Source organism: Pseudophryne corroboree, chromosome 5 (assembly GCF_028390025.1).
Source record: "Pseudophryne corroboree isolate aPseCor3 chromosome 5, aPseCor3.hap2, whole genome shotgun sequence".
NCBI classification, from domain to species: domain Eukaryota; kingdom Metazoa; phylum Chordata; class Amphibia; order Anura; family Myobatrachidae; genus Pseudophryne; species Pseudophryne corroboree.
The window spans coordinates 227,888,987-227,911,673 of NC_086448.1; the positions used below are offsets into that span (position 1 = coordinate 227,888,987).

A 22,687-nucleotide genomic window follows, 5' to 3' on the forward strand; every position below is an offset into this window, starting at 1 on the left:
GTTCTTTTCTGTGCTCTTTCCAGCTTAACTCTTTTAATTTTTCTAGCAGAAGGATGAGGGCTTCCATCGTCATGTGAAGCTGAACCACTAGCCATGAACATAGGCCAGGGCCTCAGCCGTTCCTTGCCACTCTGTGTCATAAATGGCATATTTACGTTTCTCCTAAGATGATTTAAATTTCTTTTTTCGGTTCTTTTTACTGAACTTTGGCTTTTTGGATTTTACATGCCCTCTACTATCACATTGGGCATCGGCCTTGGCAGACAACGTTGATGGCATTTCATCATCTACTGTATGTCATGGCAAGTGGCAGCAGCTTCAGCACTAGGGGGAAGTGGTTCTTGATCTTTCCCTATTTTATCCTCCAAATTTTTGTTCTCCTTTATCTTTTGGGAGTTACTGTATATAAGACAATATGCGGCACAGGAATGACTGGAATGACTGATGGCCAGGACACTACCACTGGTCTGATGCAGCACAACACAACAACACTGTAAGGGACTTGTGGTTGTTGATATTATTATTATTATTATTATTATTATTATTATAATACTGTAGCAGTGGACATATAGCAGCAGTGTATACCACTGTGACTGCCTCGTCACTGGAATGACTGGTGGACAGGACACTACCACTGGTCTGATGCAGCACAATACAACACCACTTTATACAGCTACACTGGATATATGGCAGCAGAGGACACCAACACTGTGACTGGCTGGACTGATGCAGCACAATACACTGACTACACTGGACTGGACAGCACAACGCAGCACCACTTTATACAGCTACACTGGATATATGGCAGCAGAGGACACCAACACTGTGACTGGCTGGACTGATGCAGCACAATACACTGACTACACTGGACTGGACAGCACAACAAAGCACCACTTTATACAGCTACACTGGATATATGGCAGCAGAGGACACCAACACTGTGACTGGCTGGACTGATGCAGCACAATACACTGACTACACTGGACTGGACAGCACAACGCAGCACCACTTTATACAGCTACACTGGATATATGGCAGCAGAGGACACCAACACTGTGACTGGCTGGACTGATGCAGCACAATACACTGACTACACTGGACTGGACAGCACAACACAGCACCACTTTATACAGCTACACTGGATATATGTCAACAGAGGACACCAACACTGTGACTAGCTGGACTGATGCAGCACAATACACTGACTACACTGGACTGGACTGAGCAGCACAACACAGCACAAGACTCGCTACCCCACTTTCCCGCCCCCACACAGACACTGAACACTGAGGACACGTCCTCTCAATACACTCTGTGACTGGAGTGAAAATGGCCACGATGCACGGCTCCTTATATGGAATCCTAATCCCGCGAGAATCCGACAGCGGGATGATGACATTTTGCCACGTTCGGGTTTCTGGGTCAGGCGTGAAAAACCCGAGCCTGGCTCGGAACCGGACTCGGAAGCCAAAGTCCGGTAGGGTTCGGTTCTCTGAGAACTGAACCCGCTCATCTCTAGTTTGTAAACAGTCCGATGGCTGTCTATCCCCAGTAATCAGCAGCACTGTACATCACAGCCACTGCACACGGGACACACAGTCCTCAGCTTCTGTATAAACCCGTCCCTAAGACTCCTGTGTAACTAGCCAATGGGAGTCTGGGGGCAAATTAATTAAACCCCCCCTTCCCCCATGTTATATGTGGACCACGGCAGCAGCCGCCATTGGTCCCATGCTAGTGAAATGTACTCCAGTGCTGTTTTAAGTGAAATTTAAGATATACCCCTAGTTTGAGAACCCTGGTTTATTAAGGGCTTTAATTAGGGGTGGGTGAAAAGTAATATACTTTTAATTTTGTAGGAGAGTAAATAAATATTTGAGATTGACAAAGATATAAGATCAAGAATATCTAAAAGTTTATTTAAACTGTACTGCAATATCTGCATGTTCAATCCTCCACTCCAGAACAATTGGTATAATGCTTTGTCTGCTGGGTGTTCATTTCCTCACTGAAATAACAGACACACATTTACAGTATAAAATTAGTGCACATAATGGGGGGAATTCAAATGTTTAAAAAAGTCAGTTGGGTGTCTGTTTTTTCCTATCTAATAGGCAGGAAAAAATAGACACCCAACCGACTTTTGAAACATTTGAATTCCCCCCAATGAATTGCAAAGATATAGGGGTATATGCAATTGCGGTCGAATTGCCGAAAACGGGGCATTTTCGACAAAAAAAAATAATTCGACAATGCAGTACAGTACTTTTCGACAAAAAAACGGACTTTTCAGATTCGACTTTTTGAAATTCGACAGTTCACAAATTCGACATGTCTGCAATGGTAAAAATGCGGCTTTTCGACAAAAGTATATTCAATTGAAAAATGTCGATTCGACAACAGTGCTTTTCGACAGTAAATTCGTCAATTTCATTCCGCCTCACTTTGCTGGCGGAATCTAATAAAAAAAAAATTAAAACATGTTTTTTTGTGTGTTTTTTTTATTGCTAATAGCATATCTATTTATATTAGAAGGGATTAGGTACTTGGTTTGTCTATTAGGATTTTCAACTATTATTTATATATTTTTTAAAATAATATTTTTTTTTTAACTGACTAAGATTGAGAGAGCATGGTTTTCAGTGGGAAGGGGTGGGAATGGGTTAAAATTCTGAAAAAAATGCGTGGGGTCCCCCCTCCTAAGCATAACCAGCCTCGGGCTCTTTGAGCCGGTCCTGGTTGTAAAAATACGGGGGGAAATGGACAGGGGATCCCCCGTATTTTTAGAACCATCACCGGGCTCTGCGTCCGGTCCTGGTGCAAAAAATACGGGGGACAAAAGCGTAGGGGTCCCCCGTATTTTTTGAACCAGCACCGGGCTCCACTAGCTGGGGAGATAATGCCACAGCCGGGGGACACTTTTATACCGGTTCCTGCGGCCGTGGCATTAAATACCCAACCAGTCACCCCTGGCCGGGGTACCCTGGAGGAGTGGGGACCCCTTAAATCAAGGGGACCCCCCTCCAGCCACCCAAGGGCCAGGGGTGAAGCCCGAGGCTGTCCCCCCATCCAAGGGCTGCGGATGGGGGGCTGATAGCCATGTGTAAAAATAAAAGAATATTGTTTTTTGCAGCAGAACTACAAGTCCCAGCAAGCTTCCCCCGCAAGCTGGTACTTGTAGAACCACAAGTACCAGCATGCGGGGGGGGGGGGGACGGGCACGTTGGTACCTGTAGTTCTTCTGCAAAAAAAATACCCAAATAAAAACAGGTTACGCACACCTTGAAAGTAAAACTTTATTACATACATGCCGACACACACATACTTACCTATGTTCACACACCGACTGTGTCCACGTCTCCATCTGTCGACGTCTCGGAATCCGGGGTACCTGTAAATAAAATTATACTCACCTAAATCCAGTGTCCTGTTATTATTTGTAATCCACGTACTTGCCAAAAAAAAACAAACCTCATTTATTTATTTGTGGTTCACCAAGTACCAGCTTGCGGGGGAGGCTTGCTGAGACTTGTAGTTCTGCTGCAAAAAACAATATTCTTTTATTTTTACACATGGCTATCAGCCCCCCATCCGCAGCCCTTGGATGGGTGGGACAGCCTCAGGCTTCACCCCTGACCCTTGGGTGGCTGGAGGGGGGGACCCCTTGATTTAAGGGGTCCCCACTCCTCCAGGGTACCCCGGCCAGGGGTGACTAGTTGGGTATTTAATGCCACGGCCGCAGGGACCGGTATAAAAGTGTCCCCCCGCTGTGGCATTATCTCCCCAGCTAGTGGAGCCCGGTGCTGGTGTAAAAAATATGGGGGACCCTTACATCTTTTGTCCCCCGTATTTTTTGCACCAGGACCAGACGCAGAGCCCGGTGCTGGTTCTAACAATACGGGGGATCCCATGTCCATTTTTTCCCCGTATTTTTACAACCAGGACCGGCTCAAAGAGCCCGAGGCTGGTTATGCTTAGGAGGGGGGACCCCACGCAATTTTTTTTCGTGTTCTTTAACAATTTTTGTGCCGTTCGAAAAGTCGAATCCAGGACGCACTTATCCGTCAATTGGACCGTTTTTCGACAGCGGGACTGTCGAATCCGTTTTTTATTGAATATGTCAAATTCCGGCACCCGTCGGCCGGAATTTGACGGTCGAATTGTGTCGAATTTAAAAACGGGCGAAAAAATGACGCAATTCGCCCGGAATTGCATATACCCCATAAAGGTAAAACAAAAGATGTTTATGAATGCAAAATTGCTTCTGAACTAGATATGTGCGCCGACCATCGGCTTTTGGTTTTGGATCTGTATTAACTTTGTGTTTTGGTTGTGACAAAACTGCCCTCATAGGTTTTGATTTTGTATCTGTATTATTCTTTTTTTCAAAAATTTATAAAAACATCTATATTGTTCATAATTTGGACCTTTTTTTGTTCATATGGTATTATTAACCTCAGTGACGTTAATTTCCAGTCATTTTCACCCAATTTTGACCACCTCACAGCCCACAATATCGTTCACCAATATAGGCCAAACTAAGCAACATAGCAGCGGCACAAACACATGGCAGTTATTTCTGTTTAAAAATGTTTTGCGAACTAGTACTGTATTAGCCATAACTAATCAAACCAACTCGCAAATACTGTCAAAGTTTAATACATTATAGCAGCAGCAGCCTGTCACCATATACGTACATTGGCCCTCATTCCGAGTTGATCGGTCGCAATGCGAATGTAGCAGAGTTACACACGCTAAGCCGCCGCCTACTGGGAGTGTATCTTAGCTTCTTAAAAGTGCGACCGAAGTAATCGCAATATTGCGATCACAAACCTCGTAGCAGTTTTGGAGTAGCTTCAGACTTACTCTGCCTGTGCGATCAGTTCAGTGCTTGTCGTTCCTGGTTGACGTCACAAACACACCCAGCGTTCGCCCAGGCACTCCCACCGTTTCTCCAGCCACTCCTGCGTTTTTTCCGGAAACGGTAGCGTTTTCAGCCACACGCCCCTGAAACGCCGTGTTTCCGCCCAGTAACACCCATTTCCTGTCAATCACATTACGATCGCCGGAGCGATGAAAAAGCCGTGAGTAAAATTACTTTCTACATAGCAAAGTTACTTGGCGCAGTCGCAGTGCGAACATTGCGCATGCGTACTAAGCGGATTTTCATTGCGATGCGATGAAAAATACCGAGCGAACAACTCGGAATGAGGGCCATTATATTAGCTAGCAGCATCTCACCATGGGAGTTGGAATGCTGAATTTTGAACATGGTGCCCAAATCCAAAACCTGCGTTACCTGAGATCTGACAGTGGAAAGATGACGTTTAGCCTCTCTTTGGGATCCGAGGCAGCTGGCAGCTGGAGAGATTAGAGTCCTGTCTTGGAACCCCTCAGATCCTGGAAGTTCGGGTGAGCTCGGTTCTTCGAGTATCGAGCCCACTCATCTCTATTCTGAACCAATAACATATCTAGTAGCACAAAGTAATAAAAATGGAAAACATACACAATAAAAAACAACTTATGTTTCTAAACATATGAGTAAAATGAAAAATATAAAAATAAAAATGAAGTAGAAGAGGGGAGTTGTTACTCAGGTACTTGAAACGTGTTTCTCTATGCTCAGTTTGCTTCACTTTACAGGGAATGAAATAACTTTTTCGAAAGTAGACATCATTTGCCTTTAAGAAAACAGTTCAATACAAAATACAATGGAAAGCTCTACAAGAATTATTTTTTAAAGATTCGCACATGATAAATTCAAGTCCAAGCAAGACAGGTGTAATAATTCAAACAATATGCGTATGTGAAGTGCTTGATACATTTTATTGCAGATTCACGTTCTATTGCAACAAGAGGCTCCTTTCTATTTTTTTCCTGCTCATCCTCTTCCTAGCAGCTAATCCTTCATCGCAGAGACGGTTTTATCTGATTAATCAGTCATCCCTCGTCTCATGATAGTGTGAGTGAAGGAGTTATGACTATCAATGTCTTGCGGCACTTCAGGCCTCAAATCATTCTGCGCCAACCGGAATTCATCCTAGCGACAACACATTTATTAGATTAAAGATGCTGACTTACATTTTAGGGCATGCAGAGAGTAAATGCCATCAGTTGTACATTTTTACATATGTCACTGGTAATTATTTATGGGTAAATAGCAGTGTTTTGAGAACAAATCATTTCATTTTATTTTCTAATGTAACAACTCCAATTTCATTGTTTTGTTTCCCAGTTAAATCTTTGTTCGGCAAATAATATCAATAATGAGGCCATTAAACCTAACGATTCAGTGCCATATTGATGAGCTATAAACAGTTCATTATGAGCTCCCTTGATTGTAATATGTAGAGGAACTTGCTGGACTCATTTGCTCTGAGTTAAATAGAGTTGCACATGCAATTGCAGGAGTAATTAAGGTGCCCGGAATCCCCCTAAGTCAGAAATACTGTATAAAATTTGAGGTAAGGCTGTAGTACTACACTGTGATGCGTGTTGGATGTATGTGTAGTGTACATTGAATAATAGTTTTAGCGAAAGCTTAAATCCACTCTCTTAAAATTATGTTGTTACCCCAAAGTTTCACGTACATATCTCTAAAGATGTACACAGATCCCAGTGTTTTGGTTCTAATTCATCGTTGTGTTTTGTGTTCGGATTTGGTTTTTGGCTTGGTTCAAAAAAATGATAAAAACATCTATATTCAATGATAAAAATCAATAATTATCGATAAAAGCGGCTATAATCATCATCAGATGTTCCCGCCGTTCAGAATTCAGATTTTAAATCCAAATTTCGTATTTTGGACAAAAAAAAATGACATGATTTTAGCAATTGTATTTTTTTTTTTTTTACTCCAAACCAAAACATTTGGGTGGTCTTGCCAAAACCAAAACACAATGATGAATTAAAGCCAAAACCAAAACATGGGGGTCCATCCACATCCCAATTGTAAACAAAGCGCAACGGAATATGCTGCGCTATATAAGAAACTGTTGATAACTAAATAAATCTCTAATAGTAAGTGTGATCTAACATGTATTTAATTTTAAGTGTCAAGAAGGATTACATTTAAGAGGCTATGACAATTTTTTAGGGATAGTATATGCTTCTTCTGTTAATACAGTAGAAACCCAACACTTGGTTATCATGTACTGAGACAAACCCTTGCTTATTAATACTCTACAGTTTTTCTGTTTGTAACTATATGAATGTTATTGTGTGTTATTCCAATTTAATAGAATTGTTCAAACCAATATATTTTGGTAGACAAATGAAGCTCTATAATAGGGTCATAAATTTGGAATAATAGAGATATAAGAAGGTACCTTGGAATAACTTGGTTTTCTTGTTATCTATCATTTCTGCGGAAATGTATAAAAATAATTTGTTAGAATCATGATATTCAATATATAAGGTTTCTGTAAATGGGAACCTGCAGCTATGCATCCTGAAGAGTAAATATAAATGATTTAATGATATTCGGTGCATAATGAGTTATTGAGATGGAAATCAAAGTATACATTTAGCAGGGGAAGGGAGAACTGTTCTTCTCGCATTATTAATATATGTCAGGAGGTTTTCTGCATTCCACCCTTGCCTGATCTCTGTTTAGATATGTTAAGAAATACATACAGTAAGAGTCTCCTGAATGGTACAGCTGTTGCGTACATACTGTATGTAAGTTTATTTATATGGCACCACACAATATAAGACAATATATAGTAGGTATGACAAACCAACTGAGAACAACTGAAACCGCAAATAATAGAAATCCTGAAACAGCTCTATGTCCCAAATAACTTATCATTAGATGGTACAGGAAGTAATGTTGGTGTTATGTCACCTCCGCAAGTCATAGTACATAATCTTATGTTTGGGAAGATCTTAATCTCGGAAATGTAAATGACACTTATATGATTTTGTAAAATGTCTGGACATACAGATATGTTTTCAGTTTGAAAATACATTGTCAGTGTGATAACTATTAACATCACCCAATAACTCCACACGGAGGCTGATGTTCAGTCATTTTACCCCTCTTTCCAGTCATACCAATACCGCATCAGATTTTGATCATTTTGGGTTCACCTAATGGACCCTTTAGTAAAAATGTGTTTTTTTTAATAACAGGATTTATTGGTAGCATTAATTCACATATGCTAACAAATTACAACAAAATTGCATACAAACCCAATGGATTTGCCAAGATACCATCATCGGTGTATGCGGGTGTGCAATACGTTTCTGGATGCCCAAAAACTATTATATTTACAATGTGAACATTACATTTTTTCAAAGTATTCACCAGAGGAGTCTATGCAAATTTGCATGTGCTCAAACCACTCGATGAAGCAGCTGGACCAGTCCAAACCAGGTATGTCTTGTACATGCTGGATGAAGATCTCCACTGCAGTTAATGGTGGCTCATTACGAATCCCAAGCATCTTGCGCTTAATTTGTGGGAACACAGAGAAGTTGCATGGGGCCAGGTCTTTACTGTATGGTGGATAACCAAGATCCTGGATGTGTTCAGTGACCAATGGGCCCTCTGTTTTTTTGGTCTCTGGGTTAAAGCTGTAAATCCAGGATTCACTGCCACTGATGATCTCAATGACAAAGTTTGAGTGACTGCCAATCAAACCTGGCCAGCATGTTGCAGCTCCAAGTCACCCAAGCCTCCTTCTACTCTCAAGTCAGCTGATGGGGCACCTAGCATTCAGAAACCTTGCCCTGGCCAAACTTTTCATGGAGTATCTTTCAGATGGATCCCGGTGCGATGCTTATCTCCTCTTACTGGGCCACAGTCAGCCTGTTTTCCACCTTAACTATGGGCTGCATGACAGCAACGTTGTCCTCGGTGATGGCGGACACAGGTCGACTGCAGTGCTACTCATCTTCAAAGGGCCGTCTCCCGCACCAAAATTATGCAAACCACTTAAACAAAGTGGTTCGGGATGGTGCTTCCTCCCCAAAAGCAGCTCGCAGTTGGTGATAACTCTCCAGCTGTCGCATACCGCTCTTGTAGTCATAGAAGATTATGGCTCTCCAGTGGCCTCTGTTGAGCTCCATATATTCGTGAAGGAAGTGAACATGTTAACATCTTCAGTGTGCAGTGCTGCTTATACAGATGTGGCAGAGTTCATCCATCCTGCCACACAGCCAAATGGCACACGTGCAGCAGGTGCAACTTGGTACGCTGGGCTGCGACTATTCGCACTCACGATTACACCATAGAAAGCCTATAAGGCACATGCGCGATTTACACATGTGCATGTATGTGCACATGCACCCCATGCCTAGCCGATCGTGGGTGCACATAGTCTCAGCCAAACTGAGCTTGGCTACATCAGTATATGGTTCTGTGCCACAGATTACAGTTAACAACCAGTTAGATTGTGTCTACTCTGACTATGCACTGCACATCCAGAAACTGAATGCACACCCCTCGTACAGTACATGGCCCTCTTTAAAAATATTAGCAAGATTTACACATTAATCTTATTACAAAGGTATAAAGATTGCTTAGTTACAGCAGTGATTACATACAGATCAATTTCCATAAATGTACATAAAGTATCACTCTATGATGAATAACAGAATGTACCAAGTAACTCTGTAAGCTCAAATGGATAAAATTGCATTGTTTAAAACCTAGTTTAAGACCCATTATTCATTCCCTGTCCTTACCCAATCCCCCATATATATGGAAAGTCCTAAATGTATCTCCCCTCCTAGCAGAAGCTTTCTCTGTTAACTTCAGGCCTGGCCAACCTGTGGCTCTCCAGATGTTGTGAAACTACACATCCCAGCATGCCCTGCTGCAGATTTAGCATGTCCTAAAAGTAATACTGTGGCAGGGCATGCTGGGATTTGTAGTTTCTCAACAGCTGGAGAGCCACCGGTTGGCCAGGCCTGGTCTACTTAATTAAGTGCTTTGGGCAGCAGTTTCAAACAGTCCGTATCATACAAAAAAATTTCATTGGTACTTTCTGTTCAGCTTATTTACATCATTAATTGCTTCAAAGATACATTGTAACTGAAAATGATGAACTGTGTGTAAACTGTTTCCTGACCATCAGAAAGTACCAATGGCTAAGTAGAGATGAGCGGGTTTGGTTCTCAGAGAACCCAACCCTACCGGACTTCACCATTCGAGCCCGGATCCGAGTCAGGCTTGGGTTTTCCCGCCTGACTTGGAAACCAGAACGAGGCAAAACGTCATCATCCCGCTGTCGGATTCTTGCGGGGTTTGGATTCCATATAAACAGCCGCACCTCGCCGCCATTTTCACTTCGGCATTGGAGAGTGTAGAGAGAGGACGTGTTTCCATCCTCTCAGTGTCCGTGTCTTGTGCTGCATCTGTCCAGTCACAGTGGTTATGTCCTCTGCTGCCATATGTCCAGTGCTGCTGTATAAGTCCCTTACAATGTTGCTGTGTTGTGCTGCATCAGTTCAGTGGTGGTGTATTGTGGTGCATCAGTCCAGTCACAGTGGTGGTGTCCTCTGCTGCCATATGTCCAGTGCTGTTGTATAAGCCCAGTCCAGGGTTGCTGTGTTGTGCTGCATCAGTCCAGTGGTGGTTTCCCTGGGCTGCCGTATATGTTCAGTGGTACTGCCGTATATGTCCAGTGATCCTGCCGTATATGTCCAGTCATCCTGCCGTATAATTCCAGTGATCCTGCTGTATAATTACAGTGATCTTGCTGTATAATTACAGTGATCCTGCCGTATAAGTCCAGTGATCCTGCCGTATATGTCCAGCGGCAGTGCCGTATATGTCCAGCGGTACTGCCATATAAATCCAGTGATCCTGCCGTATATGTCCAGTGGTACTGCCATAAAAATCCAGTGATCCTGCCGTATAATTCCAGTGGTGCTGGCGTATAAGTCCAGTGATCCTGCAGTATAATTACAGTGGTACTGGCGTATAAATCCAGTCCAGTGATACTGCCGTATATGTCCAGTGATACTGCCGTATATGTTCATTGATACTGCCGTATATGTCCAGTGATCCTGCCATATATGTCCAGCGGTACTGCCATATAAATCCAGTGATCCTGCTGTATAATTCCAGTGGTACTGGCGTATAATTCCAGTTATCCTGCCGTATAATTCCAGTGGTACTGGCGTATAATTCCAGTTATCCTGCCGTATAATTCCAGTGGTACTGGCGTATAAATCCAGTCCAGTGGTACTGGCTTAGAAATCCAGTGGTACTGGGGTATAAATCCAGTGATCCTGCCGTATAATTCCAGTGATCCTGCCGTATAATTCCAGTGATTCTGCCGTATAATTCCAGTGGTACTGGCGTATAAATCCAGTGATCCTGCCATATAATTCCAGTGAAACTGCCGTATATGTTCAGTGGTACTGCCATATAATTCCAGTGATACTGCCGTATATATATATATATATATATATATATATACAAGCAGAGGTTCCCTGGGTGGGCATGTAGCAATTCCCCCAATGGCAAACAGGACCCAGGCGGCACTCGTTGGATTTGATGAAAAAAATTGTGTATTAAAGATGAAAAAGCATGGTAATCAACCGACGTTTCAACGCCACGCAGGGCGTTTTTTTCAAGGTGACATGCTGTGAATATATATACAGGTTGAGTATCCCATATCCAAATGTTCCGAAATACAGAATATTCCGAAATACGGACTTTTTTGAGTGAGACTGAGATAGTGAAACCTTTGTTTCTTGATGGCTCAATGTACACAAACTTTATTTAATACTCAAAGTTATTAAAAATATTGTATTAAATGACCTTCAGGCTGTGTGCATAAGGTGTATATGAAACATAAATGAATTGTGTGAATGTACACACACTTTGTTTAATGCACAAAGTTATAAAATATATTAGCTAAAATTACCTTCAGGCTGGGTGTATAAGGTGTATATGTAACATAAATGCATTCTGTGCTTAGATTTAGGTCCGATCACCATAATATCTCATTATGGTATGCAATTTTTCCAAAATACGGAAAAATCCGATATCCAAAATACCTCTGGTCCCAAGCATTTTGGATAAGGGATACTCAACCTGCATATATATATGTATATACCCTGTTGCAAAGCAGATTACTGAGTCCATAACAAATATGCTGGTGCTAGACGTGCGTCCGGTATCCGCCATTAGTGCAGTGGGACTGCAGTGCCAACCCTAGATGGGCCAGGTGTTTGTGCCACACACTTGTGTCGCTTAGCTTAGTCATACAGCTACCTCATTGCCCTCTTTTACTTCATGGCATGATGTGCTGTTTGGGTACTATTTTTTTTAAGTGCCATCCTGTCTGACACTGCAATGCAACTCCTAGATGAACCAATTGTTTGTGTCGCTTAGCTTAGTCATACAGCTACCTCATTGCACCTCTTTTACATATTTGCTTGATGTGCTGTTTGGTGCCTTTTTTTATATCTGCCCTCCTGTCTGACACTGCAGTGCCACTCCTAGATGGGCCAGGTGTTTGTGCCGCACACTTGTGTCGCTTAGCATAGTCATACAGCAACCTTGGTGCACCTCTTTTTCATCTTTGCATCATGTGCTGTTTGGGGCATGGTTTTTTAAAGTGCCATCCTGTCAGACATTGCCGTATAAGTCCAGGGGTACTGCTGTATTAGTCCAGGGGTACTGCCATATAAGTCCACCAATTGCAGAATTTTTGAAAAATGACAGCAGCGTGCAGGAGTGGACTGAAAAATTGCGGGACACTTTCGACATTCAGCCACTGCATGCCACTACTAGATGGGCCAGGTAGTTGTGTCGCTTAGCTTAGTCATACAGCACCCTCGGTGCACTTCTTTTTCTTCTTTTCATCATGTGCTGTTTGGGGCCTATTTTTTAAATCTGCCATCCTGTCTGCCACTACAGTGGCACTCCTAGGTGGGCCAGGTGTTTGTGCCGCACACTGTGTCGCTTAACTTAGTCATACAGCAACCTCGGTGCACCTCTTTTTCTTCTTTGCAGCATGTGCTGTTTGGAGCCAATTTTTTAAATCTGCCATCCTGTCTGACACTCCAGGTGTTTGTGCTGCACACTTGTGTCGCTTAGCGTTAGTCATACAGCCACCTTGGTGCAACCTTTTGGCCTAAAAACAATATTGTGAGGTGTTCAGAATAGACTGGAAATGAGTGGAAATGAATGTTATTGAGGTTAATAATACCATAGGATCAAAATTACCTCCAAATTTTGTGATTTTAGCCGTTTTTATGTTTTTTTTCCAAAAATCATCCAGATCCAAAACCAAAACATGAAAGGGTGGTTTTGGCAAAACCAATCCAAAACCAAAACACGAGCGGGTAATTAGAACCAAAACCAAAACACGAAAAGTGCCCACAGCACATCTCTACTTTTAAGAGGTTTACAGCTGGATTGTAAACTGCTGAACAGTATATAAAAAAAGGTTAATAATGCAATATAAAAGATCTAAATAAAGGTGACTGTGTGCCAAGTAAAATAGCAAACATACATCTATAATATTTTACCAAATGTTTCTTTTTCTTTCAGAAAAAATTAGTATGCTGTCAACTTTCATTGTACCGTTCAAATTTATAAATCCTGGGGCGAGCAGTATGGACGATGAAGATAATTTAAGTAAGCCATATAGTTTATAGATATTGTTTAAATTGCATGAATAACAGTGCGGTCACTGTTTCTTTTTCCTATTTCAGTGTTTTCTTCATGTCTTCTTAATTTAACTGTTAAATAACATCTTTACAACGTTATGTAGATTTGTTTTTGTTTTGTTAAGTAACGCAATAATCAGACTATGGGGTAAATTTACTAAGATGGGAGTTCTATTTAAGATGGGATGTTGTCAATAGCAACCAATCAGATTCCAAGTATTATCTTCTAGAAGGTGCTAGATAAATAAGAAGTAGAATCTGATTGGTTGCTATGGGCAACATCCCATCTTGAGTAGAACTCCCATCTTAGTAAATTTACCCCCATGTATGTGTGAGCGCCCGTTGCCAGGGAGGGTTCCTACCTACTACAGATGGCTCTCCTGGGAATGTGTGGCCTATGGCTGAGGATTGCATTAGCTGCCAAGGTCAGGAATGCATCACATTGCAGAGCTTGGTAAATTAGACATTTTAGCAGCCGATGGGGGCTGGTCTTGGAATTGGAAATGTGTTAACTGCAGTAGATATCTCTGTTATATGCTGCGGAACACTAAAAGGGGTTGGTAGAGTCTGCACAGGATCACTCAGTATAAATGCTTGGTACTTTAGATGATATCAGTTAAAGCTATAGCTCTAAAATAAACCAACATATGGCCATATATCAAACAAATAATTGGTATTCGGCACTGGGTTGGTGGTGCTCCCAGAAATAGTTCAGTAAACTAGTCAAAGAAAAGTGTATGGTTCTTGTATAGTACAGGAGCCAAAAAAGAGAAAAATAAAGACTATGTGTCTCTTCTGGGGCACACTTTTATTGAAAATTATGTGGTCTTGTAATACTTAAAATATAACTTTTATTAGTAATCCTCTTAAAAAAATGGCTATGAGGCAAAGGAGAAAATAATAATACTAATGATAGCAACAATTGTCATAAAGTTTTGTCTATCCAAATAGACATCAAATTTGGTGATACAAGTTTGACATGATAGCTCTTTGGGCGAAATTATGTATGTGTCTCTGATGTTAGAGAAAATATATATTGCCTTCTTCCGAATTTGTAACCAAAAATAAACTATACTTATAATTAAAATAGAAATATAGCGGAAGGAAGGGGTATTATTCAATCTAGTAAACCGGGCTCCACACTGATAGTTAGTAGTATGTGAAATTCCAAAATTTGGATGGAAAATAATACTTTGGTTCTAGGTCCTATGTCCTGGATTTGGATATAAATAACTGCAGTACCAAGTATTCTCTGGTGGTCTCCCAACCAGGTACTGACCTGGCCCACAGTGCTTGGCTTCCAAGATCAGACGAGGTTGGGCATACTCAGTGTGGTTTGACTGCAGGTAGGTATATCCCACTTGATGACACCTGGAACCATGTATTAAGGCTCTGAGAAGTCCCAAAGTTTTTAGATGAGATTACTGGATGCTCCTGAATGGAGATACTGGCGGTACCTGATATTCACTGATGGTCTCCAAAAACAGGTGCTTCACCGGCCCCCTGGGCTGAACTTCAAAGAAAATAGATGAGGTTGGGCCTCTTCTGTATTGTTGACCTTGGGTGAATGAATAGCACCTGTGGCTATTGGAGGTCAACGGGGAAACAAAAAACGGCTGGGGGCTGATTGAATCTGATCTGCGGTGTGTATGTGGACTCCCCAGATTTTGAGAGGAGTACTGAGTGGATGATAGTGTGACACTACTGTGAAGAGATTGGAGTATAGGAGAATGAGTATAGGAAAGAGACAGAGAATCAGGTCTAGGTTAAACACCACTTCTGATTTTTGATCATCTGCCTGGGCATCGAATTAAAAAATGAGAGGGTGGTGAGAAACGACACTGAGACCGAAGAAAGGTAGAGGAACACTTCTACTGTCCTGTCTTGTAGCAAAATGGTGCTCTGTTTACATAATGCATTGCAGAGCCACCCAGATTGTTTAGACAGAATGAGAGGGAGTTCCAGAAATTTCATGTAGATGGGACTGTTGCTAGAACTGTTACAAAAATTCAGATGAATATGATGAGTCACGTATTTGATCCAAATAATTGGAGCAATAATGTATAATTAATAGGGTAATAGATTCACCAATACTCAATACAGTCAGCAAAAAAGAGGGGGGAGGGGTTGTTGTGGTGTTGGAGGTTCAGTTTCAGTCATTGCAGTGTGTCAAAAAAGTCACTATCAAAGAGAGATATGTAACCACTGTTCTTGTAGGAATCACAATAACCAAAAAAACCAAGAAAATAGGGATGAACCTTTAAGGAACCATAATTGGTAGTAAATGGGTATATAAATTGAAAATGAGTCCTGGACATAGGTGCGGCTTGCTAGTAAATCTGGTATATTCCCATTGTTGCCATATATCCCTGGTTAAAAATGTATAGATGCGTTGCTCTTGGATTGCTTCACTTATCAAAGTATATATATGTATAATCACAAATGCTGCGGAACCCCATTCATACATCCTGGGTATGTTTACATTTTACGACGTTTTTGGGAGATTTCCCACAAAATGTATAATAAATATGCCACTTAAACACAATGGGGTTGATGCAGAGTTCTGAGCAAAGCAAAAAAAAACAAAAACATTCATTTTGTTCCTGGATAAAGTATGGTCGATGGTGCAAATACATTTATTTTTCCATGCAAAAAAGATACTGGCTGCTTTTGCATGTAGCCCCCAAATTCCAGGCACTGTGGTGCAGGAGGCCCACACTGTACATTAGAGCAGTCACTGGGAGCATGGTGTGGGCACCATATTCCCTGAGACCTGTGCATGCGCAGTAGACTGGAACAGTGTTAGACTTCTTACAAGCGCTCTGCAAGAGAAGAAGGTGCCCGCATAGAGACTGCACACAGGCCCTCTCCTCTCTTACTCCACCCCTGACTAGGCAACTGTATTTTTACAATGCAATAGAAAGTTGCTCCTCCCAGCTCTAAATCTCTCTGCACTACCCCCCCCCCCCCCCCCCACCACCACCACCACCACCACCACCACCACCACCACAGTGCAGTATGCCAAACTGCAAAGTTGCTCCTTTTTTTGCTGTGCTTCCAATTCTAAATCAGCTGCCCAGGATTATTCTCTCACCCTGTTGCTGCTGACCTTCATGAATGGACAACAATTTAATGGACCACTTAACCCAAATGTATCTATAAAAGTGCTATTAGGAAGAGTCAAATGTGTACATATGAGCATTTCAGGGACTTGTCTGATGTACAGATATTTGAAAGATTGGACGTTACCACTCATGTACTTACCACTTATGTACTTTATATTTTTATTTCAAAACACACTAAATGGCAATGCAGAGAGCAATTTAAAGACTGAAAAGATCACAGAGGGCAGGGAGGCATATTTTTAGCAACATACATAGAGTGTAAAATCATAATAATATTGGGCTTTACCATAGGCTACAGTACATAGTATTTATCAGGAGCCTCACATGTGGCCCTTAGACCCAAAAGGGGACCACAAGGAAAATAAGATCAGCATATCATCAGTATCATCATCAGTGAGTGAGCCGTCCAACGTCTCTTCCGATCACAGAGACCAGTCAGATTGAATGTGATTCAGCTTTATTGTTAGGACATGGGAAACATTCGTCATGCAGTCTATTCTATTCTTGAATTATTCTCCAAACTACGTCCAGAAACGTATCCTCATGCCTAAGGCAGAATGGAGCTCACAGTGTTAAAAAAGAAATTTTTCAGCATAGTAAATAAATATTATTAAGTGTTCGAATAAGAGGTCATCTAACGCCTCTCTTTAATACACTTGCATTTACTGCCATTAGACCACCTGGTGGCATACGGTTAGAGAAAAGTATAGAGAAGAAAAGGATTTATTTGTAATTCTTATGTCAAGTTTTATTAATATGTGCAGTCATTTATTGCTGTTTAGAATTGCGTGCACGCTGGCAGTGTCAGGAATGTGATGTACATGTAGGCACAGTGTAGAAAATAAACCATACATACTGATAATAAAAATGCCAGCTGCTGCCAATTACTTGACAAGTATTAAGAAGTTGTCATAAACTATGTTCAGTTCATTTACAGTATTACCTGTTACATACTGTATATATCAGTCTTTTTCTTAAACCTTCATCACAGTCACAGTGCTAATTTTAGCTGGTGCTTTCAACAGGCAGTGTGAGAAGACAGGATTGTATCAGATCATGTACCAACACTGGAGATAAAATATCCCGGTAATCCTGACCAGCTCAGCCGCATGACAGCCCATCAGTTCTCCCCTAATTCATTCTATCCATGCCCCTTCAGGTTCAGGCACTGCAAATCTGGACTATTTGGGCGTATGCTGTACCAAGAAATATAGACAAGCTCAAGGCTGTCTTAATAGCATTATAGGCCATGGGAAAAGCAATGTACTTGGGCCCCTACACACCCATTCACGTAGAGACGCTTTAAGAGAGGAGGGGACCATGTGCAGTATCCGACTGGGCGCCCCTCCTCTCTGGCGGCGCAGTAGTCTCTGGCATTGTGCCAGAGTCTACTGCGCAAGCGTAGGTCTCCGGGAACATGGTGCCCGTGCTGTATTCCCGGGGGAACATCTCTATTGTGCATACGCAAATCACCGGAAAATAGCAGTGGCGGACATTTTCCGAGTGCTTTTTGGCGCTCTACAGCCAGTGCTGGGCCAACGGAAAGGTGAGTATGATTTAATGGATGCAGAGTATGCTGTGTGTGGGCCCCCTGGACCCAGGGGACTTGCACCCATTATAAATACGCCAGTGGATTCACGGGAACCAATAAATAAAGGGGTGTGCTGACTGAGAAAAGAAACAAGCTGCTGCTGATTGCTAAGGGGGGGAGGGGTTGGGGCAGTGGACCTGGACCACCGTTGGACCCCTCCATCAGTCCCGGGTAATTAGTACCCCGCCCCCCCCTCTCGGCAGCAATGCTTATACAGATATATTAATGACCTGTCAGAGCACGTCTAATGTATATTGTAAGCTACACTGGGACAGGAACCGATGCAAATGATTAAATATTCTATGTAAAGCACGGCCTGATTAAGTGCTCCATCCACCCTAGGCTAATATTCTTGTAACAAAAAATAGCAGCTATTTTAGTGACCTAAAGCTTTCAAAAAACAAAGTGGATGACACTAATTCTATCCACCCACTCTCTTTGGTGACCCGTTTCACACTGGCAAATGACTGCCGCTTCCAAAAAATGAGGAGCTGACCCTCAATAAGCAGTACCAATAGTAATATTTAAAAAGGAGGAAGTGCTGTCCAATCACAGTGTTTAATAATCAATAAATCAATGTTTATTAAAATAGAGAACACCCCAGTTCAATTCTGACCTCAGTTAAAATCTCTCTGTACAACAACTCAATTTGCATGTATAAAATTTGGAGTATATATAACCACAAAACCAACTGAATATACCGTTGTATACCATTTAAGCACAGTGACTTGTAGTCTGTATGGTAAATGCTTCAGCAAAAAATAAGCAGAAAATAATAATAATTTGTCCGTCATCAGCACTGTGACTGTTAGTAATTAGAGCAATTTTCTGTCTGATGTAAGCATTGATATTAATAAAGCAGCCTTCAGTGATTAGTGGCAATGAAGAGTTGCAATAGTTCAAAAGCATTATTAGTCATGAAACAGTGTTGCCCTTCAGTTAATAAGCCAGTATGGTTTTTACAGTAGTTTCTATCTGCTCCTAAAGGGGGTGTAGTATGAGTTGTAACCGCGGGGTTGCCAACAGCGGGGCGAGTGCAAATGAGCCCCTTGCAGGCTCGCTGCGGGCACGGTGGTGCGCTACGTACGCTATGCATGCTACGCTATCTGTTCTCCCTCCAGGGGGGTCGTGTACCCCAAAGAGGGAGAAAAGGTGTTGGTATGCCGGTTGTCAGGATTCCGGCGCCGCTCTACAGTGCGCTGGGATCCCAACACCCGGTATACTGAATACCACCCCCTAGAGGAGCTAATTAGCCCAGAGTGTTGGTTGTGTGCTGCGGGAGAGGGGGGCAGCTGCCCAGGTATATGTCCCCACTCCCAGTGTACAGCTTTGATATGTCCTCCGTCACCCAGACGATCTACCCGTCCTGGCAGCCTGACTCCTTCCGGGGCAATTACCCGCTGTAGAATAGGACCAGCCAGTCCAAGCCACTTTGCTGCTGGTGTGCGGCGGTTTTGCGGGGACTTGATCAGAACATCCAGCTATTACTGTGCACACTGGAATCCACTGATGTCACAACAGGGGGGTGGGGCTTGTTGACGCGTTTCTCAGTCTAGTCTCCGTGGCTGTTTCATCAGAAGTGTGCACCGCACACCTTGCACCCATTATAGATAAGCCAGTGCATTCACGGGAACAACAAAATAAGGCGTGTGCTGGCTGGGCAAAGAATCAGCTACTGCTGATTGGAAAGGAGGTGAGTGGGGGTGGCAGCGGACCCGGGCCACCGCCGAACCCCTCCATCAATCCCAGGTAATTAGTACCCCCCTCTCATCAGCAATGTTTATACAAATATATTAATGACCTGTCAGAGCACTGTTCCTGGGACAGGAACCAATGCAAATGATTAAATATTCTATGTAAAGCACGGCCTGATTAAGTGCTCCATCCACCCTAGGCTAATATTTTTGTAACAAAAAAATAGCAGTATTTAAGTGACCTATACACAATGCAAGAAGTATCCCACACAGTTTCCATTTTCTTATTTCATCGGAACACAATCTGATACTGTAAAAAGGCACCAATGAACCTACATCACTTTCTGACATATATAAAGTGTAAGTGCCATATATTTGTGCCACCCCAGAAAGATTTTAGCTCATTGAAAGAAACGACCAATGATTGCAGCAGATTTGAAATAAATTACTGTGTAACGTGTTTAAAAAATATAACTGCATAGATAATTTATAAATAGCTAAATTATATGAGTATTGCTGCTATATCAAACTTGCAATATATAACTCTATCAGCTAAGGAAATGTTTAATATTCTTTATCATTTACAGTGAACTGTAACTCAGCTCATGATTTTACAAATATGCAAAAAAAATGCATTCTATATAAAAGTAAACCTACTGTATGTAGGAAATGGCTTAGACATTTCTGGCAGATTAATCTACACATAACCTTCTCTTTACACTTGCTGTGAGGAAATCAGTTGTGTTGGTCACCGAAATAATTAATGTGTGCCTGATGGAGCAGTTATCACACTTGTGGCACCCAAAAACATTGGGTTTAGCTGCATATAGCTGCTAAACCCGTCTGAAGTCCTCATTAGTTGTTTGGGGGCCCAAACCATGGAATTTTTACACATTTCTGCTCGCCACCTCAGGAAGCTGTGACCGCAGATAAGATTGAGGCAGCTATTTGGTTATTTGCTGCTATACAGTATATCCGGAAAGTATTCACAGCGCTTCACTTTTTCCACATTTTGTTATGTTACAGCCTTATTCCAAGATGGAATAAATTAATTTTTCCCTCAAAATTCTGCACACCATACCCCATAATGACAAAGTGAAAAAGTTTTTTTGAGATTTTTGAAAATGTATTAAAAATAAACTAAGAAATCACATGTACATAAGTATTCACAGCCTTTGCTCAATACTTTGTTGATGCACATTTGGCAGCAATTACAGCCTCAAGTCTTTTTGAATATGATGCCACAAGCTTAGCACACCTATCTTTGGCCAGTTTCACCCATTCCTCTTTGCAACACCTATCAAGCTCCATCAGGTTGGATGGGAAGCATCGGTGCACAGCCATTTTCAGATCTCTCCAGAGATGTTAAATCAGATTAAAGTCTGGTCCCTGGCTTGGCCACTCAAGGACATTCACAGAGTTGTCATGAAGCCACTCCTTTGATATCTTGGCTGTGTGCTTAGGGTCGTTATCCTGCTGAAAGATGAACTGTCGCCCCAGTCTGAGGTCAAGAGCTCTGGAGCAGATTTTTATACAGGATGTCTCTGTACATTGCTGCATTCATCTTTCCCTTTATCCTGGCTAGTCTCCCAGTTCCTGTCACTGAAAAACATCCCAAACATGCCACCACCATGCTTCACTGTGGGGATGGTATTGGCCTGGTGATGAGCGGTGCCTTTTTTCCTCCAAACATGACACCTGGCATTCACACCAAAGAATTCAATCTTTGTCTCATCAGACCAGAGAATTTTGTTTCTCATGGTCTGAGAGTCCTTCAGGTGCATTTTACCTTACAGTCCTGATTGGTGGATTGCTGCAGAGATGGTTGTCCTTCTGGAAGGTTCTCCTCTCTCCACAGAGGAATGCTGTAGCTCTGACAGAGTGACCATCGAGTTCTTGGTCACCTCCCTGACTAGGGCCCTTCTCCCCCGATCACTCAGTTTAGACGGCCGGCCAGCTCTAGGAAGAGTTCTAGTGGTTCCGAACTTCTTCTATTTATGGATGATGGAGGCCACTGTGCTCATTGGAACCTTCAAAGCAGCAGATATTTTTCGGTATCCTTCCCCAAATTTGTGCCTCAAGACAATCCTGTCTCGGAGGTCTACAGATAATTCCTTTGACCTCATGCTTGGTTTGTGCTCAGACATGCACTGTCAAGTGTGGGACGTTATATAGACAGGTGTGTGCCTTTCCAAATCATGTCCAATCAACTGAATTTATCACAGGTGGATGCCAATTAAGCTGTAGGAACATCTCAAGGATGATCAGTGGAAACAGGATGCACTTGAGCTCAATTTTGAGCTTCATGGCAAAGGCTGTGAATACTTATGTACATGTGATTTCTAAGTTTTTTATTTCTAATACATTTGCAAAAATCTAAAAAAACACTTTTTTTGCATTGTAATTATGGGGTATTGTGTTTAGAATTTTGAGGGAAATAATTAATTTATCCTATTTTGGAATAAGGCTGTACCATAACAAAATGTGGAAATAGTGAAGCACTGTGAATACTTTCTGGATGCACTGTATTGTCTCTCTATGCCTTCTGCAGGCCCTGGAGCAATTAATCTCATGAGTGAGATGAAGAACTTCTACTACAAATGCATGTGTTGTATAGAAACATGCTGTCAGTCTGAGACACT

At 42.0% G+C, this 22,687-nt stretch overlaps 1 protein-coding gene and 1 pseudogene across 1 annotated transcript in view; one reads left to right on the forward strand and one right to left on the reverse strand.

Moving 5' to 3' along the window:
• The window catches only part of ADARB2 (adenosine deaminase RNA specific B2 (inactive)), a 1,046,420-nt gene that overhangs the window by 544,911 nt on the left and 478,822 nt on the right, over positions 1-22,687 (forward strand). The window contains exon 3 of the mRNA XM_063922155.1: positions 13,517-13,603. Coding sequence (XP_063778225.1) covers positions 13,517-13,603 — 87 coding nt within the window. The remainder of the gene's footprint in view (positions 1-13,516; positions 13,604-22,687) is intronic.
• LOC134930545 (5S ribosomal RNA) lies at positions 14,866-14,983 on the reverse strand (annotated as a pseudogene).